This window comes from Bemisia tabaci, chromosome 7 (genome assembly GCF_918797505.1).
Source record: "Bemisia tabaci chromosome 7, PGI_BMITA_v3".
NCBI lineage: Eukaryota > Metazoa > Arthropoda > Insecta > Hemiptera > Aleyrodidae > Bemisia > Bemisia tabaci.
Window position 1 is genome coordinate 51,540,330 of NC_092799.1, and position 21,553 is coordinate 51,561,882.

Sequence of the window (21,553 nt, forward strand, 5' to 3'; positions counted from 1 at the left end):
TCATTCAACAACGTTTACATGCGTGACGTGTACGGGATGGTCTGTCAATTGGACGCCGTGTCGGTTTAATACTTTACTTATTTAATAGTTAAAATAATTACATTATGGCATTTAAAAGGGATAAAAAAGAAGAAGAGGACGGTAAGTGTTCTACTGGATTCCTACCTTCTATGGATTCCTGCCGTCTATTTGCTTAGAGGTGGCAACTTTCCAGATTCTTCAAATCCAACTTCATTGATCCCTTATCACATTTCTACTGATTTCCCACTAAATGTGCATCCTATATTTATTTTGCTTCTCTTTTCTTATATCCTGATGTGAATCTTGTCAATTTCAATACTTGAAACACAATCATCAACAACACGGAAACCAATAAACATTTACATCATCTAGCCATGCCAACTGTTTCAGGGGGCGGAAATATCTTTCTCAACCTGGAGAAGACAAGCGTTTTACAAGAGGCTCGAACTTTCAATGAGACTCCTGTCAATCCAAGAAAATGCACGATCATCCTCTCGAAAATTTTATATTTAATCAACCAGGTAAGATTTCCTTTACTCCCACATTCTCGAAGCATCCTATGGACTAAAGTGTGTAAGCTTAAGTCTTCGTCAGAGACATTTTGCTTCTCAATGGAACTTTAAGTGTAGCTCACCTATTCATCGGTTTTCATCCTCATTAAGTAAAAGGTTAATCAGTTTTATTTGAAATGACCTGATTTGCACCTGAGTCTTATTAATTTAACCTAGTTGAAAGGTCTAGACTGGGAATACTGAATTAATGGTTTTCTTGATTGTCCGGATGAAAGTTTTCCCTGTAATACTATGGTCCTCGTGTCTCACTCTTATCAAAGAATCAATCTAATATTTTGTTTATATACATCATTTGAACTTTTCCCTCTCTCATGATTTGTTTCGTCAATTCTTTTAACCTTGCATGTAAGATGATGATGGCTACTCTTGCGTGTTTCCGCAATATCATTTGGAATATTTGCTCCGCCTGTTTACCTCTAAGTCTCCTAATTTGGGTCAATTATTCAACCCATGTGCCTCTTTGTCAAACGGTCCATTTAATTTCATAATTATATTTTATCATCCTCCTAAATTATTTTTTTAAAGTTTTACTTTGATTGCTAAAACTTGGAATGCATGTCATTTATTTCTGCAGGGTGAGCAGTTAGGTACAACAGAAGCAACTGAAACGTTCTTTGCAATGACTAAGCTGTTCCAATCTCGAGATGTGATTCTCCGGAGAATGGTCTACTTGGGAATAAAGGAACTCTCTTCCCTCGCTGAAGATGTCATCATTGTCACTTCTAGTCTAACCAAGGACATGACGGGTAAAGAGGACCTGTATCGGGCAGCTGCAATTCGTGCTCTTTGTTCCATAACTGACGTAAGTTGAAATAAACTTAGAAAAGAAATTTTAAAAATTGAAAGAATGGGCTTGGATTTATGTTTTAGTGTAATTTTTTTTTTTTTTTTTTTTTTTTTTATTTTTATTTTTAACTAATTTCTAATAGCCTATTGGCTAATCTCACGCTTATTACCCCAGCCCCAGGTGACCATTGCCTGAGACCATCGAACTCAGATCACCTGGCAGGGAATTGAACCCGGGACCTCTTGGTCATAGGGCCAACACTACAACCACTACATCTCAGGAGGCCGACCACTACACCACAGGAGGCCGACAAGTGGAAAAATTTTCAGGGATATTTACAGACTGTTCTAGTCTTAAAATGTTTTTTTTTAACACATGTCAGAAGTTATATGATACTGGCTCTCTTAAGATGAAGTGCATCTGAAACAAGAAATCATTTATTGCAGGATACTTACTTTTATGTTTATCTTTCAAAAGTGAACTTACTTGTACTCTTAATATCATTTGTGTAATATGTAACAATTTGCATTGTTACAAGTTTACGTAATAAAACATTCACGCTGATATAAGTATCAGTTTTAAGTTTATTTTTTTCATTTCAGGGATCAATGCTTCAAGCCATTGAACGTTACATGAAGCAAGCAATTGTTGATCGAAATGCTGCTGTGAGTAGTGCAGCCCTCGTTAGTAGCCTGCATATGACAAGAATTGCGGGTGATGTTGTCAAACGCTGGGTTAATGAGGCGCAAGAAGCTCTCATAAGTGACAAGTAATTTTAAGAGATATCTCATCCACCTGTCTTCAAACCTCTTTCTACGTTCTTCCTGATTTATCAATTCCTATTTTGTACTTCTCATTTTCTTTTGAAGCAATTATTACTAAAAAATAACTCAAACGCTGATGTGTAATATTATAAGTAACGTTTGATAAAGTTTTCATAGCAAACTCAACAGAATGATAAAGTCAAAGTATTATGGAGCTATGCTGCTAAGTAAGTTTATGTATGTAACAAAAATATTCTAGAAAACTAGAAACTTCTAGAAAAAATATTCTAGAAACATGCAAGTGGAAAAAGAGTCCTCTGTCTAAAATTTTAGAACAATACCGTTTATCACAAACTGGGCCTGGGTCTGCTTGTTAGCGAAGAAATTATGATGATCTCACTATCACCGAAGTGTTAGATGATGAGGCATCACTCTGTGAGTTCACAGGCCAAAATGCGTAGAATTACTAGTATCAGATTGACAGTGTTTTTTGTGCTTCGAGGAAAACTTTTGCCGCAATTTTTTATTTTTATTTTGACAGATCACAGGTTTATGCACAATGAGTGTTGCTCCAGACAACATAACTCCGAGAGAGAATTAGTGCTCTTAATGAGACTTTCTCTCTATGGTGAAAATACCTTGCATAAAGCAGGTCATGACGTTACCTTGGTCATGATTGTATGATCACCATCTTACATCTGCAAAAGTCTCTGTAGTTGTTTCACACCAATGATCATATAATGGGCCTGTTGCAAACTTTTGCTAGAGCAAAAATAAGAGTTGTTTCTTGTAGATAATGCCTCAAAAATCACGATGAGCGCATCGGCAAAGTCTGAAATGCACTCATAACTTCACAATCTGCGTAAGAAATTTGCGTTTTTTTAAGCTTCCCGCTTCAAAAACGATACTACGGCGTAGGCGAACATTTTGTTAGAGGAGTCGCTCCATCGTCGGCGATATTCATCATGGCCGACGCTTGCACGCAGTTGCGCGAGTAATTCAAGGAGAGTTCAAGGTCAATCCATTCGGGCGTGGAAAATATGAACGTTAACACACCGATTGTTATCTGGTCTAATCCAGTTCAGGTGTTATCTCGTCCCATCAAACGTGTTTTGGCGGATTGGCGTCGGCTATGATGATTATTGCCGACGATGGAACGACTCCTCTTACAAAATGTTCACCTGTGCCGTAGTATCGTTTTTGAAGCGGGAAGCTCAAAAAACCGCAAATTTCTTACGCAGATTGTGAAGTAATGAGTGCATTTCAGAGTTTGCCGATGCGCTCATCGTGATTTTTGAGGCATTATCTATAAGAAACAACTCTTAGTTTTGCTCTAGCAAAAGTTTGCAACAGGCCCATTCAATGGAGATGTTGCATGTGTGAGAAATTTGTGATTTGACTATTAATTCTTATGTAAAAGTTCGCGGGAAACACGATAGTCCCACTTGTTTTCTCTGAAATCAACTCCCAAGCTCTCAAGTTGAGGCCTAAGTGGAGGGGATATCCCATGCTATCCTTAGAGTCCATCTCTACATCAAGACAAACTCTCCATGTGAAGATGGGGAGCAAATACATCAGCAGGATTGCCGTGTTTTCAGTTTTAGAGTCCCCGAATAAAGTGGCAGCCCTGTCAATTTATTTGCTCCCTATCTTTGCATGAAGAGTTTGTCTTGATGTAGAGGTGGACTCTCAGGTTAGCTTGGGATATCCTTTCCATCACGCCTTCAATTTAGGGAGCTTTTTTTGAGCTTGGGAGTGTTTCTCGCGAACTTTTACATAAGAATCAATAGTCAAATCGAAACATTCCTCTCACACGCAACATCTCATATCATTCCTCAACCTACTCTTACATCATGAAAATTAAGAGACAAAAATTTGTTTACACTTGTTAAACTTTGTTACGGTAAATCTGAAAATGATACTTTTAAGCATTTTAATCTATGAGTTCTCAAGCAGATGCCTCATCATCTGCTTTATTGGTGGTGCAGATATCATTATCTACAAACAAACTTGCAGGCACAGTCAGTGTCTCGGTCAAATAGTACTTGCATATTTACCTTTTATGAAGCCTTCACAGAGAATAATCTAGGTGTTACCGCAAGTATAACAGGGTGTCTACAAGTCCGGAAATAGTTCTGATTTTTTAAGGGCGGTCCGGAAGCACTGAAAAAGTGCGGAAATTCTGCAAAAAGGTCCGGAATATTTTTAGATATTTTGTCATTTTTGTCGCACTTTTAAATATTTGAAATTTTTTTAACTTCGTCAAATGGAGGTACTGAAAAAGTACGGAATTTTTCTGTTGGAGGAGGTTCTGAATTACTCAAGAATGTACTGAAAAAGTACTGTAAAAGTACTTATTTTTGATCAGCCTGTTTCAGTAGACACCCTGTATAAGCTCTTTAGGAAGTGAATATCAATTTTGTTTTCTTTGTTACAGTGTGATGGTGCAATATCATGCTCTAGGAGTGCTATACCATATTCGAAAATCTGACAGATTGGCTGTCACTAAATTAGTCACAAAGCTAACACGTTCACCCTTGAAGTCGCCTTTTGCTGTCTGTCTTCTTGTAAGTTCATCGCATCTTTATTTCAATGCTTAAAATTCTTTGACTATAATGTTTAATTTTTTTTCTTTAAGGAATACTAATTAAAATGTGTCCACTTAGTTTTGTTTGATTTTTTTAGAATAAGTGAAGAATATTCCCTGGAATATTCAAGAAAAATTGTTGGGCAGTTTGTCTTTGGAAAAATAAAATATAAGAGGAGATTTACAACATTGCATTCTGAGGTATACCTTATCCGACTTCAGCCATTGATGTTTAGCATCACTATTATCAATTTTACAAAATCATCAAACCTTTCTCATTGAAGCTTCCCCCAATCCTTTCTATTGTGAAAAGTTCTGCAGTACATAATTTATAAAAAAAGGCCTTAAAGTTGTATGGATTTATTTTCATAGTAAATATGTGGGCAAAGTGATCAGTAGGAAAACGTATACTTTTAAAGATCGAGTTTTGATGTGGAGGTGTTTTTTATGAAGCAAAAAAATTTTACTTTTTTTATCTCCTTCCTATCAACTGAAGGAGAATTTTAGTCAATATTTTTTTCATCAATTTACTTGTCTAATTTAAGCACTCTTTTAATGAATTTAGAATGAATTACAATTCCCTCCAAAAGGATTCAATAAAAGGAAACGAACAACTAAATCACAGTACATTTTTGGGAAAGCGACCTCTATTATAGGAGCATTGTGTGAAAGAAATAAAGACAAAAATTTATGCAGATCAGTAAAAAATATAAATTGATGCCTAACAAGATCCAAAACATGAAATCATGCAACAAAACTCATAAAATGACAATAAGGAGTAATTTTGTTTTTTCGATTTCTAATGAAAAGTATGTTATATTTTAGATCCGAATTGTTTGCAAACTACTGGAAGAAGAAGGTGATGTTGCATTGAGTGAGTCACCCCTTTTTGACTTCGTTGAAAAATGTTTGAGGCATAAGTCAGAGACAGTCATCTATGAGGCTGCGCATGCAGTTGTGAATCTTAGACGCACAACACCCCGTGAACTGGCCCCCGCAGTATCGGTGCTTCAATTATTCTGTTCCAGTCCAAAGCCTGCTCTGCGTTTTGCAGCTGTCAGAACATTGAATAAAGTAAGTACATAACAAAGTGAGAAAAGTTTTACAGCCTTTACCTTTATCTTTATCAACAAAGGTTTTACAGTGACTAATAAGATCATTTAATAAAAGTCAAGCGATAATTTGATTTGACAGTTATTTTAAATCTCAATGTTTTTTCAAATGGCCTCTGCAATTTTTTTGTGTGGATATTTTGTGTCAGTGGAAGGTCCTCACAACCTTTTGGATGATACAAAAAAGACAATGTTTTCTTCCTTGGTTCTTTTTGTATTTCTCGAATTATTTATTTCTATTGCTAGTCCCCAACCAAGGACAATATTACCTTAGATTTTTGAATGTTCTATAAAATCTTAAAATGAAAACATTTGAAAAATTTGAAAATTTAGATCACACATTTTGTCTTCTTAATAAGTTGCAACTGATGCGTAATACTATTTTAGTAAAAAGGCTTATTAATGTGTTGGAAAGATCCAGCTTTTACTAAAGAATAGCGCACTGGACATTTTTCTTCACTAGAACCAATTTGCTATTCAGTCTTTTTCATTAAAATCAACGCTGCTTCTTCCTCTCAAAGAGCTGAAAAGAAAATTTAGGAAAGAAATCGAAAGAAAAAAAAGGAAACTCTACTGCTCACAAAAAAATTATCGTCCTCAACTGCTTTAAAAAAAGCCCAAGTAATCTGCTACAGAGCATTTTCTAAAACAAGAGTCTGGCAATTTCTCTCATGAAAGTCTTATAAAATTCTTGAACACTTTAAATATTTATCTAAAATTTGGATATTTGTATATTTCAGGTGGCTATGTCTCATCCAGCTGCTGTGACAGCATGCAATTTGGATCTTGAGAACCTTATCAGTGATTCAAACAGATCCATCGCTACTTTGGCCATAACTACTCTTCTCAAGACAGGGGCGGAATCCTCAGTCGATCGACTAATGAAACAGATATCCACCTTTGTTTCTGAAATCTCAGATGAATTCAAAGTTGTTGTCGTTCAGGTAATTCATATCCAAGTGTAACTTAAGTTAAAAAGGATTGCGTTTTGCAGAAAAGAACCAAGAGCACTCCGATGTTGCTAGGATTCTGCAACTTTCCTTGTAAAACATTTAAGTTTCAAAGGTAAATTTTGTATTGAATTTATAGTTTATTCAAAGTGAAGATACAACTTGTTTAGATGCTCAGTTTATATTTGCCATTTAGAAAAATTTGCTTAACCGTAGGGACATTGCAATGCTTGTGGTTCTTTCTTACAAAATGCAATTCAAATGTTCATGTAGCTCTAATTTCAGGTTCTATCGTTTTTGTTGGAACCATTGCTATTGAGGTAGTTGCATGACATTTTTTTAATTCAATTTCTAAAAGTTTGAGGTCTACTGAGTATTGAGGTATTTTTAAAAAAAATTCCTGGTCACCGGAACTTTGAGAAAAAGCTCCTCAAAGTCAAATGCCATTTGAAACAGGTCTTTTCCCGTGCTTCAAAACTGGGACTTTGTGACGTCACATGGTATACACCAAGGTTCGCCCGTGTTCGCCCTATGCCAAATACGTGTAAGTACGGTCTGTTCAAAAATTCGCGAAAAATCGATTTTTTTGTCTAGACTTGATTTCTTTACGTTGATGAAAATTTTAGGATTTGATTGATAATTTCAAAACAATTTTGAAAACTCTCCATCATGATTTCTTGGTGAATAAGGGAGTTGGAATAGAGCTTTTCGCGTATCTTTTGCCGCTGCCAAGAGCCGTGCGGTCTGTCGGATTAGGGTGCGTCCGGACTGCTTCGGCAGTGTTCGTGCGTTGTAGCCAATCATAGCTCGAGTTGGGCTCTTTAGGTGCTGGTGGCGCCGGTGACCAAAAATCGCAACAACACCATAACATAGACTTGTTCTTATCACTTTTCTGATCTCAACTAGCGCTGTGTTAGAGTTAATGATCAAGATACGGTTCTGAACACCTTTTGGCATGATTTCCGACAGTATTTTCCGAGGAAAAAAGATTATTTAGACACTTTAAATGACACAACAGATCATACTTCGGCTCGGTAAACACACGGTCGAGATAGGGATGATGGCGTTGGGCGGGGCCGTGTATACCAACTGACGTTACAGCCAATGGAAATCGTTTATTTCTTACTGCGATTTTGCGACTTTTCATCGAACTTTTACGAAGCTTTCGACTCAATTTCGGAACTTGCAAATGCGAAAAACTGCTTTTTCGCGAAAAGTTCTGCCAGAAACAGTCTTCAAATCTAAAATCCCAGCTGCATGCAACTACCCCATTGATATGTCAATAATTGCAAAAATGACTTGAAATATTAAGCATTAATGATATCAAATCAACTAGTATCCCTTAATTTTTGTACGAGGGTCATCCAGAAAGTAAGTTTACTTGTTCAATATCTCCTGAACTGAGATACACGTAAGATGGGATGTTGGAGTTTTTTAGCCAACGTGCGTTAAGGTGAACTTTTCATGCACGTTGGCTAAAAAACTCCAACATCCCGTCTTAAACTGAGATAGGTAGAGAAAATCTCTAAAAAGCATTAAAAAGCCACTACTTTAGACTCTCTAATGCGCTATAGATTTTTAAATTTGACTTGATAGAACTCAAGAAAAGTGGGTTTTTCTGAACCCACCTCCTCTCCGCACGGGTCCAAAATTTTTCGGAGCTTCATTCGCAAGTGAGCCACTTTGTCTATCGCTCATGGCAAAAAAGTGGCTTAGAGGTGGTTGAAATACTTGTAAAACATAAGTAAGGTCACTTTTCAACAAGAGTATAGCAGGATTGACAGTGTTTACCTCAAAATCAGTTGCATCCGAGCAAAAGTTTATAAAATTGTCAACGTTAATTCTCATTAGCTAAGTGAAACCTTAATAAGAATTAAGTTATCCTGCCAATTCTCAAAGAAATTTCGTCAAAAATGTATGATTCGGAAAAATATGCAGCTTTTACAACTCTTTTACCATAAATGAACCTGAATTTGAGCAGCAAGGGTCACCTTTCTTGGCAAAAGAACGAATAATAGAGCTCAATTCAGACACCGAAACCAAATTCAGCGTTACAACTCCACGAGTTGACTATTATGTTGCTTAACATTTCCATGTACTGCAGCCCAAACCCACCAATAATCTAAGTAAACACGGTCAATCCTCCTATTTCCTTGTTGGAAAATGGCTGTACTTATGTTTTACATGTGTTTCAATCACCTCTAAGCTACTTTTTGGCCATGAGCGATAGACACAGCGGCTCACTTGCGAATGAAGCCTCTTAAAATTTTGGACCTGTGCGGAGAGGAAGGTGGGTTCAGAAAAATTCACTTTTCTAGAGTTCTATCAAGTCAAATTTAAAAATGTATAGCCCGTTAGGGAGCTTAGAGTAGTGGCTTTTTAACGCTTTTTACAGATTTTCTCTACCTATCCTAGTTCAGGAGATATTGAACAGGCGAACTTACTTTCTGGACGATCCTCTTAAAATTCCTAATGGTTTTCTTGTTCTTGCATATTTCTGCATATTCTCATATCAGTCTATATTTTTATCCGGGATTCTTTTAGGCGACCACCTTTAATGATCATACTCTTACCACAGAAGTTCATCAGGGCACTGAATGCCTTTGTTTTATCGTGTGTGTAAATTAATGTCTACTATTTAATCTCCTTTCAGGCAATAAGAGCTCTTTGTCTGAAGTTTCCGAGGAAGCATGGTGTGTTGATGAATTTCTTATCAGCTATGTTACGTGATGAAGGAGGTTTAGAATATAAAGCTTCAATTGCAGACACAATAATATCTATCATAGAAGAAAATCCCGATGCCAAAGAAACAGGTAATGTTTAAAAAAGATGTCACCAGTTGACATTCACAATGGAGCAATTTGTTTGTGTTACTCATTGCTTTGTAGCTTAATGCCAAACATTCAAAGAATTCAATTAAACGTTCTGTGAACAACTAGATAAGGTATGAAATTAAACACTGAAATACATCTCCTTTTTGAAATTTTACCCAGATTACAATGGACACAATGAAGCTTTCTAAATTTGACTGAAAACTGAGGAAGTAGCCTTTTTTGTGTATGTCAATTCGCATTTTTCGCTCACAAAAAACATAAGCTGATTTCAGCATATTTTACAATTGAAGAACTTTTCTGTGCGGTGATTTTTTCAACAAGATTAGTGGTGCCCTGTATCAGAGAAGGCAGCAAACGTCTGTGAAACCAGGTCCTGGTTTTTTCGCCTAAAATAAAAGTTGGTTTTAAGGTTGGTTTAACCTGCGTTGATCTTGGTTTTTTTGCAAGCAAAAAGTTTGAATTTACTCTGTATCATAATTTACTGATTTTTCATTAGAAAAAAGAAGAGTCTGTATATTTTTGATATTTTTTACGAATTTCTTGGCCAAGTTTCAAAATTATTCTAATTCTATTGGCTTTGAAGCATGTTTATTTCTCTGTTTGTATAATGTTTCATTACACTTACTTCTAGCTCATTGGTTTGTCATTCATTTGTGTCCAGGTTTAGCCCATTTATGTGAGTTCATAGAGGACTGTGAACATACCAGCCTTGCTGTCCGCATTTTACACTTATTAGGAAAGGAAGGGCCTCGTACAAAACAACCCTCCAGGTTTGTTGTTTGTTTTAATTCAAAACGTGTCACATTTCTATGAACTTGAATTAAATTTTGTAGGCAGAAGTAAAATTTATTTTTTTCATCTCTATTGCAATGTTTCAAAATTTCTCCTCTCTTCCTGATGAGATCTTTTTCCAATCAAAACTAAAGTCGAAAACACAAAATGTGACGCAGTCCAAGAAGTGACTTGGTCTATTTTTTATGGGTCCATTAGCTTTGGTGTATGAATGAGCGGATGTAACTGAGATTTGGAGGTCATTTTGCAATCAGCTACTTAAATTTTTGACTCATCTGTAAATGCACCTATCTGCATAAAGAAACTAATGGCACATACGTTTTTTCTAGAACGAGCCAAAAATTATAGTTCCTTGCTGCAAAATTTAGTTTATTTAAACCTTAAACAATACCATAGGCAAGTCACCGACTCCGCTCTTCAGCAGTCTTTTTTCAGTCGTAGACTATGAGTAATATTTTTGGAAGAAAGTCTTGGAGAATTTCTTTAGGAAATTTCAAAAAAGGGCGGAATTTGTTTGAAAAAATCCATTGTAGTTTATTCTAATTTCTCTGATACCTCAGTAATGTATTACCATAAGAAGAAATAACCTGTTTCATTAGGAGTAACATTTAGTTTCTCTTTTTTAGATACATCCGCTTCATTTACAACCGAGTGATTCTAGAGAGTGCTGTCGTTCGCTGTGCGGCTGTTGCTGCAATGGCTCAATTTGGTGCATCTTGCCCGGACTTATTGCCGAATATTCTGGTTCTCCTGGCCAGGTGTCAGATGGATTGCGACGACGAGACAAGAGACAGGGCTACTTTTTACTACCATATTCTCAGTGGAGACCAGCCGCAGTTCATTTATCATTACATTGTCGATCACCTCCAGGTATACAAGTTTTCATTCGTCCTCTCTCAATACCGGGAACTCGAAAATGCAGCATCTATTTCGTTTTTCAGGAAAAAGTCTCCAGTCGCTGCTGTAAAGCTAAAGGGGTATTTTCTTGTTTTCATTTGATTCGATTTGTGATGAGCTAAGTGATGGCTCCGCATTTTATTTTGAGTCTGTCCAAGTAGTGAGTTATATGTTGAACATCAGTATTTGTCTAAATCCTATCAATAAAACATTAGTCAAGTAATCTGATGCCTCTGGTTTTTGAAAAGTCAATTCAATTGTGATTGATTTTTCAACTGTACCGTAATGATAATTTCAAAAAACCAGTTGCAATTACAATAAACATTCAATTAATTGCACAGCTCTAGTAATTAATGAATGTCTTGTCATTGTAAGATTCTATCAAACAATGATACGATCAACTTGTCATTTACTAGTTTATATTTGTCCTTAAACCGATTGCGGTGGATGCACAGGTTGTAAGATAGTATGTTGGAGTTTTTTTAGCCAACGTGCATTTAAATTCAGCATAAAGCTGAAAATCTCAAATACAGAGAGAAAAAGCTCATATGAGAACAATTTTCTCTCAAAGAGATATGCTGTTTGGTGCAACACTAGTTACGACCATTCTGTATTGAGATTTTCAGCTTTATGCTGAATTTTTAATGCTTGTTGGCTATAAAAACTCCAATATACTGTTTTACAACCTGTGCGTCCACCGCAATCAGTTTAGCTGTTTGGATAATTGCTCACTAGATGGCGCATGTTTACTTGTGCCAGCGACCTCTTGCCCAAGTCTCAGGCTGGTTGTCACGACCTCTCCGAGCTTTGTAGCAGGAAATTCAGGAGGCTGCGCTGCACTGAGGATTGGCCCAACAAGGCTGAAACGCGTCTGCAGTTTCCTTCCTGAATGGTCATAACTAGTGTTGCACCAAACAGCTTATCTCTTTGAGGGAAAATAGTGCTCATATGAGCTTTTTCCCTCTGTATTGAGATTTTCAGCTTTATGCTGAATTTTTAACGCACATTGGCTAAAAAAAACTCCATCATATTATATATTTTTCTTTTCTTTTTGTTGTGAATGCTTACTTATCTGAAAATTTTTGCAAAAAAGAGGTATTTTTTTTTTTGAAAATCTTCATGCATGTGGCTGATATTATCATGTCCTCCTTCTTTACAGGTATCTATTCCTAGCCTAGAGAGAGCTCTCACTCAGTACGTTGCGAATCCTACCCCAGAACAATTTGATATTTCCACCGTTCCTGTATCAGCGCCAGAGCCTACAAATGTGCCAGAAAAGGGTCACGGTACCGTAGACATTGCTAATCCAGTCGCTGTTCAACCAGAAACTCCTGCTAAAGGTATGCTAGATTTATGTTACTGGTGTTTGCATCAGTTGTTTGAGAACTCGAAGGACTATGTGCAAAGAACTTCGGCACCAGTCAAAGTTTGGTATTATTTTAAATGAATTTCTTTGTGGCCTCCAGACCATGAGAGATTAAAATTTGGTGAGATTTTAAAGTTATCTTTCTGTATGATAATGTTGGAAAAAGCAGGGTGGAAAATTGAATTTTTTGACCCTCTTAAATGCGTTTATAATGGAACTGTGGATTTATTATATTATGTCACTTATAATTTATTTTTGTGAATTAGAGTTTTTTAGTTTTGGCTTTCTTTATTTCATTATTTAGCTCACAGTTTGTTTCCTCGATTTACCGTTTGTTTTGGTCCGTTTAGTTTTCGTTTGTTTCAGTTTATTATTAGTGTCCGTACGCTTAAGGACTGAGCTTCTTTTGATGATTCTTTATTTTTTTTTTTGTAAAAATGATCACTTTTCCTTTGACTTTGTGCCTTCCTTGAATTGAATCTCTCAGTTTGTAAGGGACCCAACTCAGGGTTTTTACAATGCTCATTTCTTTGCCAAGAAACACTCCTTTCCTGGCGGTTACACTGTTTTTATCATCTCCTGAAAAATTTCATTTTTCCGAGATGTGTCGTTCTCCAACTGAAAAGTTCAATTATGATTAACACAGCTATAATGGTACCAGGAAAAAAATGAATATAAAAAAAAAAAAAAAAAAAAAAAAAAAAATTGCAGTATTTAAATTCATTTTCGCATCGTTTTTATTTCTTACTCTTTGTGTAAGTTTTCAGTAACTAACCATTCTAACCTCATTGTCAGCTACTGCATCGTATTTTGTAGAATGGGCCCATAACTCAGAGTTATTTGTTTTCTGTAATTTTAAATATTGCAAATTGATTTTTTCTTTTTGATGATTATTCTTCTGTCTTAAAAGTACGTAACTTATTTTGATGAATTTTTCCTCCTCATTAACTCATATACTCTTCTTCCTTATTTTAATTTTTCCTTTGCTTCTTCAGCAGCCGAATCATATGCCGTGAAATTAGCCAGTATTCCAGAGTTAGCTCCCTTGCCTGGCTCTTTATTCCGTTCCTCAGACCCTGTTCAATTGACTGAATCAGAGACAGAGTATGTCGTTAAATGTATAAAACACTGCTTCAGTGACCACTTAATTCTTCAGGTAACTTAATTTTTTAACATTTCTCTTCGCTTTGTATGTCTTTTTTTGCAGAATTTTGTTTTTAATCTAAGTGTACAATTGAGTAATCTTTTTTCTTAAACTAATGAAAGAATTAAGTAACCTCTAAAAAAATTTTACTGTAAAGCAATTAACAAATTCAAAATTGCAAAACATTGAAACAGAAGTTAAAGGAAATTCAAACTGAAGGCTTATCTAAATAAAACAATATAAACAAGTGTAAAATTAATGATCAGATGAATTAGTGCCACTAATTATTCATTTTCTTTAATTTTTTCTGTAAATCATGTTTTCTAAAAAAAAAAAATGTGAACTCACTGATTTATTTCTTTTTCAGTTCAACATCCTAAATACATTGAGCGATACCCTACTTGAATCAATTGGAGTTACATTAGAGGAACCCGAAGGCTATGAGATTCTGAAAGAAGTCGCTTGCCCAAAATTATCCTGCGGTGAAACTGGTTCGGTTTATGTACTACTCAAGTTTCCAGAGGATCTCTCCTTATCAGTCAGTAAGTATAATTAAAAAATGAAACAACACAAGGATCCTCAATTTTCAAACCATGTTCAAAAAGTCCTCAGGTTCAAAAGCAGTTGCCCATCAATTTCATAAGTTTATTCATAAGTTCCTGTCAACCGATGAAGGACCATTAATGTAAGTGTACCATGAGACAGGAGGGCGTGATTTATTCCAGTCATGTTGGAAAATCAAGTTGCATCAGGCAGGAATTGGTCCCATTCATAAAAATAATCGATCATCTTAAATTTGAGCCAATTTGAAGCATTTTTAGTGAACCGTCAAAGGGATTTAAAATTCCAGAAAAAATTACATTGGTTCAATAGGGAAGAAACAGGCCGATCTGCAGAAATGGGTCTTTTGGCTATAATATGAGCCCAAACGTTAAAAAACTTATCCATTCCTTAAGAAGAGAAAATTACACTCAAGACTCATTGGTGGGGGTAGTTAAGGGGTCATTTAAACTAATGTAATTTTTCTAAAATTTCGATTGCTTTGCAGGTTATCTAAGCATGCTTCAAATTGACTTATATTTTAGACAACTGATTATTTTCATGGATGGAACCAATTGCCAACACATGCCACTAGATTTTCCAATGTGACTTAAATAAGCTGCACCGTGCAGGACAGGCGATCAATCATCAGAAATACACATTCTTTCTTGTAAATTTTGCAGTGGGTACACTGAAAACTTTCACTTTCAATCGATTCATTATTGGACAACATTTTGCAACTAGAAACTTCAACTTTGGGCTCATCCGTAAAAACACTTATTTGCGTAGAGAAATTAATGGTTTTTACGGTGTTTCTAAACCAAGCCAATAACTGTAGTACCTAATTGCTTGATGTAGTCCAGCTCGATTAAGAAATTAGCGTTTTATGTTCTGGGTAATTTCATACTCAACATGAATCCAAAGTCTACACACTTCGGTGCAATGGTCGCCTATTGTGGAAAACCCTGGTTTTTTCTTATATGGTGGCAAATTTTTCTCATTGTGGTTTTTATCAATATTCAGTCTGTTGTGTCTTATTTGATTCTACTGATCCACTGGCATTTTTCCTCATTTTCTTCCCCTTTCTTTCTATATTCATTTACACTTTTCACCGATTTAAAATCCTATTACAGATGGGTAAAAAAACAAAATAACAAGATGAGCATAGAAAGAGGCAACTTAAATAACAGCAATTTAAATAACACCAACGTTTTTGTGTTTCAATTTTTAGGCACTTTTGGTGCTACTCTCAAGTTTGTCGTCAAGGATTGTGACCCTACAACCGGGGAGCCTGACACAGATGAAGGTTATCATGATACTTACATGGTGAGTAATTTTATTCAATTATACTCTTCTTTCATTATAACATGTCGATGTTTTTTTATTATTATTATTATTATTATATTTATTGTGAAACTTTTTGAATTACAGAAACAATTGCATTGTTTTTAAAGATAAAATAAAGTCGAAAATAAGAACAAAAAAGTACACTGTGATTTATTTACATGAAAAAAATTAGTAGTCGATCAAAGATTTTTACTTTGGTGTACTTAATGAAGTTGGTACGATTTAAAAATCCAATCATATTAAAAAAAAACAATAACAACATTGTAGACTATTCTGTCAAGCTAAGACCAAGATCATGTAACTGAGGCTAGGGTTTCAAGGATGCATTTGAAAAATTAGAAGCCTTTACCCACAAAAAGTTTACAAGCCTCTTGAAAACATGAAGTCTTTGTAAATTATTTTTAGAAATAATGTCAGCTTATGTTGTCTCCATGTATCATAAAAGGAATCATGTGTAACTTGCTTGCAAAAGCATTTTCTCAAGGTATTCACAGAGTATTTAGAGTCGATGCCCAAAAAATTCATACTTTTTTAGATTGTGATGGAAGACCTGCCATCTTGATTCCAACATTTACTTTCATTGCTAAACTGATGTCCCAAATCTTCTGCGGTAGTCCCTAAGTGCATAAACTTATTTGGTGTTGATTCTAGGTTGTCAATAATTTGGATGGCATTTAGTAGTAGAAGAAATGCAATCATGGCGTTGTGAAATTCGTGCGTCTTCATCTTCATTTAGAAGCATGCGTAGAATCAGCAAACAATGTTTGTTTTTCTACCAAAAAATGATTAATTTATATTATATGTACAATGATTCATTTTTAATCATTATTACTTGTTCTATTGGCTTCATTACTCACATTTCTTGACTTAAATTTTCAGTTGGAGGACCTGGATGTGTTGCTCAGCGATCAAGTGGTTCGGGTTATGAAAGGGAATTGGGGAGCTGCATGGGAGCAAGCAGAAGGCGAGTCATTTTTCGAACTTGAAGATACTTACGTGCTCACCAGTGTTACATCTCTGGAGCAGGCGATTCAAAATATTGTTGTATTTCTTGGCATGCAACCGGCTGAAAGAACAGACAGGCTTCCTCAAGGAAAATCAGCTCATACTCTCCTCCTTGCGGGTAAGCTCTTGATTTTTTCATTTTTGTTGTCTTGTTGTTTTTGCACCCTCTTTGTAACAGGGTGAATTTTAATCCACCTCATGGACAACTTGACAAGGTACAAAATTCAACTCAAAATTTTCCAGTACTAGAATTTTTTTGCCCACATCGAACTCTCCTCAATTGAAATCCTCCAAAGTAAAGCAGTGCTTTACCAAAAAATCTAAAACTGGCATTAAAAAATTAAAAAAAATTGGTTTAACTCAAGTTCTAGTCTCGCTGAAATCCCATTGAAGTTGCAAAAAAACCTCATTTAAGTTTTATTAGTTAATTCCTATAAAACAAAAAACTAACCGAAAGTCTGTTGAATTTTTCTTAAAATTTTTCCTCCTGTTCTCTAAAAAGCACACACGATTCGTCGCTTCTTTGACGTAAAGGAGTAGCTCAATTTCCACGTAAGCCTAATTTTACATACAAAGCCATGCTTTCTAGGGCTCATGTGAAAATCGAGGTAGGCCCATATCGACGGTGAAACTACCAAACCACGTATCTCGGTTTGCGACGTCGCAGCCTTCCTGTCATACTTTATTTTTTAAATGAAAAACTACTTAACATCCAGTCTTGAAAATTTCTGTGATTTTTCCTCTTTGTGCGGAGAAAATTCCGTGAAAATTTCAAGGAATGATATTGATTTGGTCTACTTCAAAAAAATAAAATGTGAGCGTAGATTTTTAAACACCGCAAACGAGATACGTGGTTTGGTAGTTTCACCGTCGATATGCTAGAGGGACTACGAATTGTGAGGAAATATTATGATTAATTTTCCTCAAAGAAAATAAACTATAATCCGAGATTTTTAACATTCCAATTAAGGAGTCTTTTGCTATTACAATGTATTAAGTACAGACAAAATCAATCAGCAGGTAACACAAGCTTTGCTCTGAACTTAAATCATTTTTTAATCTGTGAGTCTATCCTGAGCAAGTAAAGCACAGGTTGATTTTTTCCATTTGATAACTTTTCATTTCTTATTTATGTTAGGCATGTTCCGTGGAGGTCATGATGTTCTTGTACGTGCTAAATTAGCGCTAGCTGAAGGTGTAACCATGCAAATCACCGTCAGAGCTCCATCTCAAGAAATTGCTGAGTTGATAACCTCTGCTCTTGGTTAAAGCCCAGAGGTACTTTTTGTAAAGCCTGTATATAGAGAAAAAAATTGTTAATTGATCTTCATTTGTTTAAATCTTTGCTGAATGTTAGCTCCAAAAATTTTCCTTCAGTAAATGTATGTATAGATAATTTTTATCTGAAAGTCTTTATTAAAGTTTTTACAGAAACTTGTCAAGTTTTGTTTTTTTCACTTCTTATAAACATTGAGTCACATTTTATGCCAAACATTGAAATACTTCAAAGGAGCGGAACATTTTTAAGGCCCTTCAAAATGAAATGCTTACCGTTTGACAGACAGTTTAGAAGAATGGGCGACTTGGCAACATCTGAACTAAAAAGGAGTACATGTTTTCTCTTCAAAATCTCAAATAGAAAACTCCTTACATTAGAAGAAATTGGAAATTGGCCCCTAAATGAAACGTAACCGGTATTCCCAACAGTGATCAAATATAGTTAGATTGTATAAATGTTGATGCTCGTATTTTTTTCACAAACCAGTGCTAGTTGTAAATATTTATACCTTTTTAAGAGTTAATTTTCAGGCCTCCTGTCATGTCATTTCTATTTCTTGTGGCATTTTTAAGAGAAAGCACATTCCGTAGTGCCTTCATTCATTGCTTGTTTAGTGATGCATTCCAATTTATTCCTTTTAATCATTTTTAAAAATGTTGAAATTAAGGTTCAACAATCCACTAAGCTCTTCAGAAAAATTCTTTCACAGTTAAAGACCTCAAAACATGCCAATTTTCATCACTTTTCAATAATTTGTTAAGTCAGAAGTAGAGCAGTGCGATTGATCGAACATTAATCGAAATCGCAAATAAATTTTTTTAATAGTAATTGTAATTGAAGTGAGGAATTGTTTGCAATCAAGTTGTTTAAGACCTCATGAAATGTTGAATTTGTACTTCCCGCCGCGTACGTTTGAATTAGACGACGTTAAACAGAAAGGAACCAAGCCACATCAGCTAGATTAGGTTACTTTAGTAAAAATATTCACCCATACATATGTATAAATAAGAAAAGTGAAAATCCCCCCCCCCCCCCAAAGTAATGGAATTCATTACATAGGTGATAGACAAGCCCTACCTCCCCGAGTTGATCGAACATATCCCCCCCCCCCCCCCCCCCCCCAGGAATGGAAGCGCTAGCCTTTTTACCCAAAAATAAATCTGTACAAACATGAACGCAATATTATTTGAGGGACTAGGAGGACAAGGCGCACAAGTGCAATTTTTGAAAAAAATTGAGATATTAATGATTTCAAGTAAAACTAGTCGTATAGTGTATATTCTATGAAAAATTCCCTCCCAAATTCCGAATTTTTCAGCAACAAAAAAGCCAGTTTGAACTTTATCTACCACCATAAGAATCGATGTAATTTTGAAACCCCGTGCAGATATTTCTTGAAATATCAAAAACTGCACTTAGTATGCGCCTATTGTTCTCCTAGCCCCTCATTTGAATTTTCATAAATTGGACTACATTTTGCAATTATTCAGAACTAAAATTTCTTGCTCGGTTTATCATAATGACCACTAGTTTAGACCCCTGTGCACATAAGTGGTTTTACAAATGAGCCAGAAATGAATTGTACTTCCTAATCGCAAAACGCAGTTCAAATATACAATTGGTTGAAGTAAAGAGGAAAAAGAGAAAAAAAATGCGTACATTTATCTCTGATTGCAACGTTGTTGTGCTCAACTCACAATTTATTTTTCTATGAGAAAACCAGCCATTAGTTTTTATATACCTAAGTTTTTGTGCATCCCCCCCCCCCCCCATCGAGAGGCTCACAGAATAATCAGAGGCATTTTTACTTAGTATTTTCAAAATATAAAATATTTGAAAATGTGGTACGGGTCACGGCTCCGTTGAAGGGAAGTTATATGAAAAGTGACTGGTCGTCTCCGAACTCTTCGGCATCTTCAAGTAGGGTAAAAATACTATGTTTTTAGCCAAAAATCGAAATGTGTTGTTCGAGCTCCTCGAAAAATAAATCGACTTTTAGGCTTTTTTCTCAAAAAAATCACAAAATTGAAGAGATTTCCATTTTTTTCAGGGACAAATCGTATCGCAATCTAAAATCTAATTATACCGTTAAAAAGCCCTTGCTTTCAGCTTTCTAACGGCCTATAGTTTTTGTAATTTGGAGCGACTGACCGTCTATAAACGGAATTTTACTGCAATCATATCTAGGAATTTTCCGCCAACTCGGACGGCCGGTTCCCTTGAATTTATCTCTGCTATTTTTGAAATTAAAAAATAAAACATGCACACCGTTAGAAAGATCACACTCTCAGCTTTCTATTGGTATAATAATTTTTGAATTTTGAGCAACTCAACGCCGGCACATAGGAATTTTTCGAAACCATGTCAAAAAACGAAGAAAAACGGGTGGCCCCGGTCAAAGTCAATTTCTCACCGCCCATATGCACCAAAATAAAAAACCAGCATGTCGTTGGAAAGCTGAAATCGTCAGCTTTCAAATGGTACCATGGTTTTTTTGGGTAGCGTTAAAAATCATGAGTAAAAATAGGAATCTCCGTCGAAGACGAAACCTTGTATTTTGGCTACTCTTTTTTGTGGGGAGGCATCTCTTAATTTTTCCCCCGTAATTTTTGGGGGGATTTTGGTCACTCTGAACATTACCTGAGAGTCCTGTGTCCCATTAGACACATTATGAATCACACCTGACTCAGTGAAAATGCATGGTTGTCAAATTTGGCCATTTATCATAGCTTTTCCAAATTACCTAGTGTAGGCTGTTCATCGAGTTCATATTTTATTATAATATTTACTATTAATGTTTTAATATTTGTGTTATAATTAATAATCTTTTTTTGTTGATTGTCTGTTACTTTATCTTATTGTACTTAATTAACTGAGACTAATTTTTTTTGTACGTTGTTCATTCTATTGTGCTATATTTTGCGACATCCTTTGGTTTATGCAATGAAGTAAACTTTATATCTGTTAAACAATAGGTTTGCTTTGTTCAAATTAGTTGAATCGTCATCTATTTTACATTTTTTCTCGCATAAAGTATTGAAAGTGCCCCCCCCCCCCCAAAAAAAAATCGATGAACAGCCTTTTCATATGTTCTTAACGACTCGAGCTTTCTATTTTCGATTGACCTCGCACCGATTATGACCCATTTATGTAGCCAAAAACACGATAATTATACACTAGGTAATTTGGAAAAGCTATGATAAATGGCTAAATTTGACAACCATGCATTTTCACTGAGTCAGGTGTGATTCATAATGTGTCTAATGGGACACAGGACTCTCAGGTAATGTTCAGAGTGACCAAAATCCCCCCAAAAATTACGGGGGAAAAATTAAGAGATGCCTCCCCACAAAAAAGAGTAGCCAAAATACAAGGTTTCGTCTTCGACGGAGATTCCTATTTTTACTCATGATTTTTAACGCTACCCAAAAAAACCATGGTACCATTTGAAAGCTGACGATTTCAGCTTTCCAACGACATGCTGGTTTTTTATTTTGGTGCATATGGGCGGTGAGAAATTGACTTTGACCGGGGCCACCCGTTTTTCTTCGTTTTT

The 21,553-nt window shown here is 35.6% G+C and overlaps 1 protein-coding gene across 2 annotated transcripts; it reads left to right on the plus strand.

Annotated features, from left to right (window-relative positions):
- The first annotated feature begins 2 nt into the window (after nucleotides 1-2).
- Nucleotides 3-18,152, plus strand: gammaCOP (coat protein (coatomer) gamma). Of its 2 annotated transcripts, none has more exons than XM_019054850.2 (16): nucleotides 3-141; nucleotides 412-542; nucleotides 1,168-1,395; nucleotides 1,983-2,149; nucleotides 4,582-4,711; nucleotides 5,557-5,805; nucleotides 6,584-6,787; nucleotides 9,447-9,606; nucleotides 10,289-10,397; nucleotides 11,046-11,289; nucleotides 12,476-12,656; nucleotides 13,678-13,838; nucleotides 14,194-14,368; nucleotides 15,598-15,692; nucleotides 16,593-16,836; nucleotides 17,857-18,152. In XM_019054850.2, the coding sequence occupies exons 1-16, from the start codon at nucleotides 105-107 to the stop codon at nucleotides 17,985-17,987; spliced, it is 2,646 nt and encodes an 881-aa protein (XP_018910395.1). In that variant the 5' UTR covers nucleotides 3-104; the 3' UTR covers nucleotides 17,988-18,152. The 2 variants fall into 2 exon arrangements, with proteins under 2 accessions (XP_018910395.1, XP_018910396.1); XM_019054851.2 differs by having other exon boundaries at nucleotides 13,681-13,838.
- The last annotated feature ends 3,401 nt before the right edge of the window (nucleotides 18,153-21,553 follow it).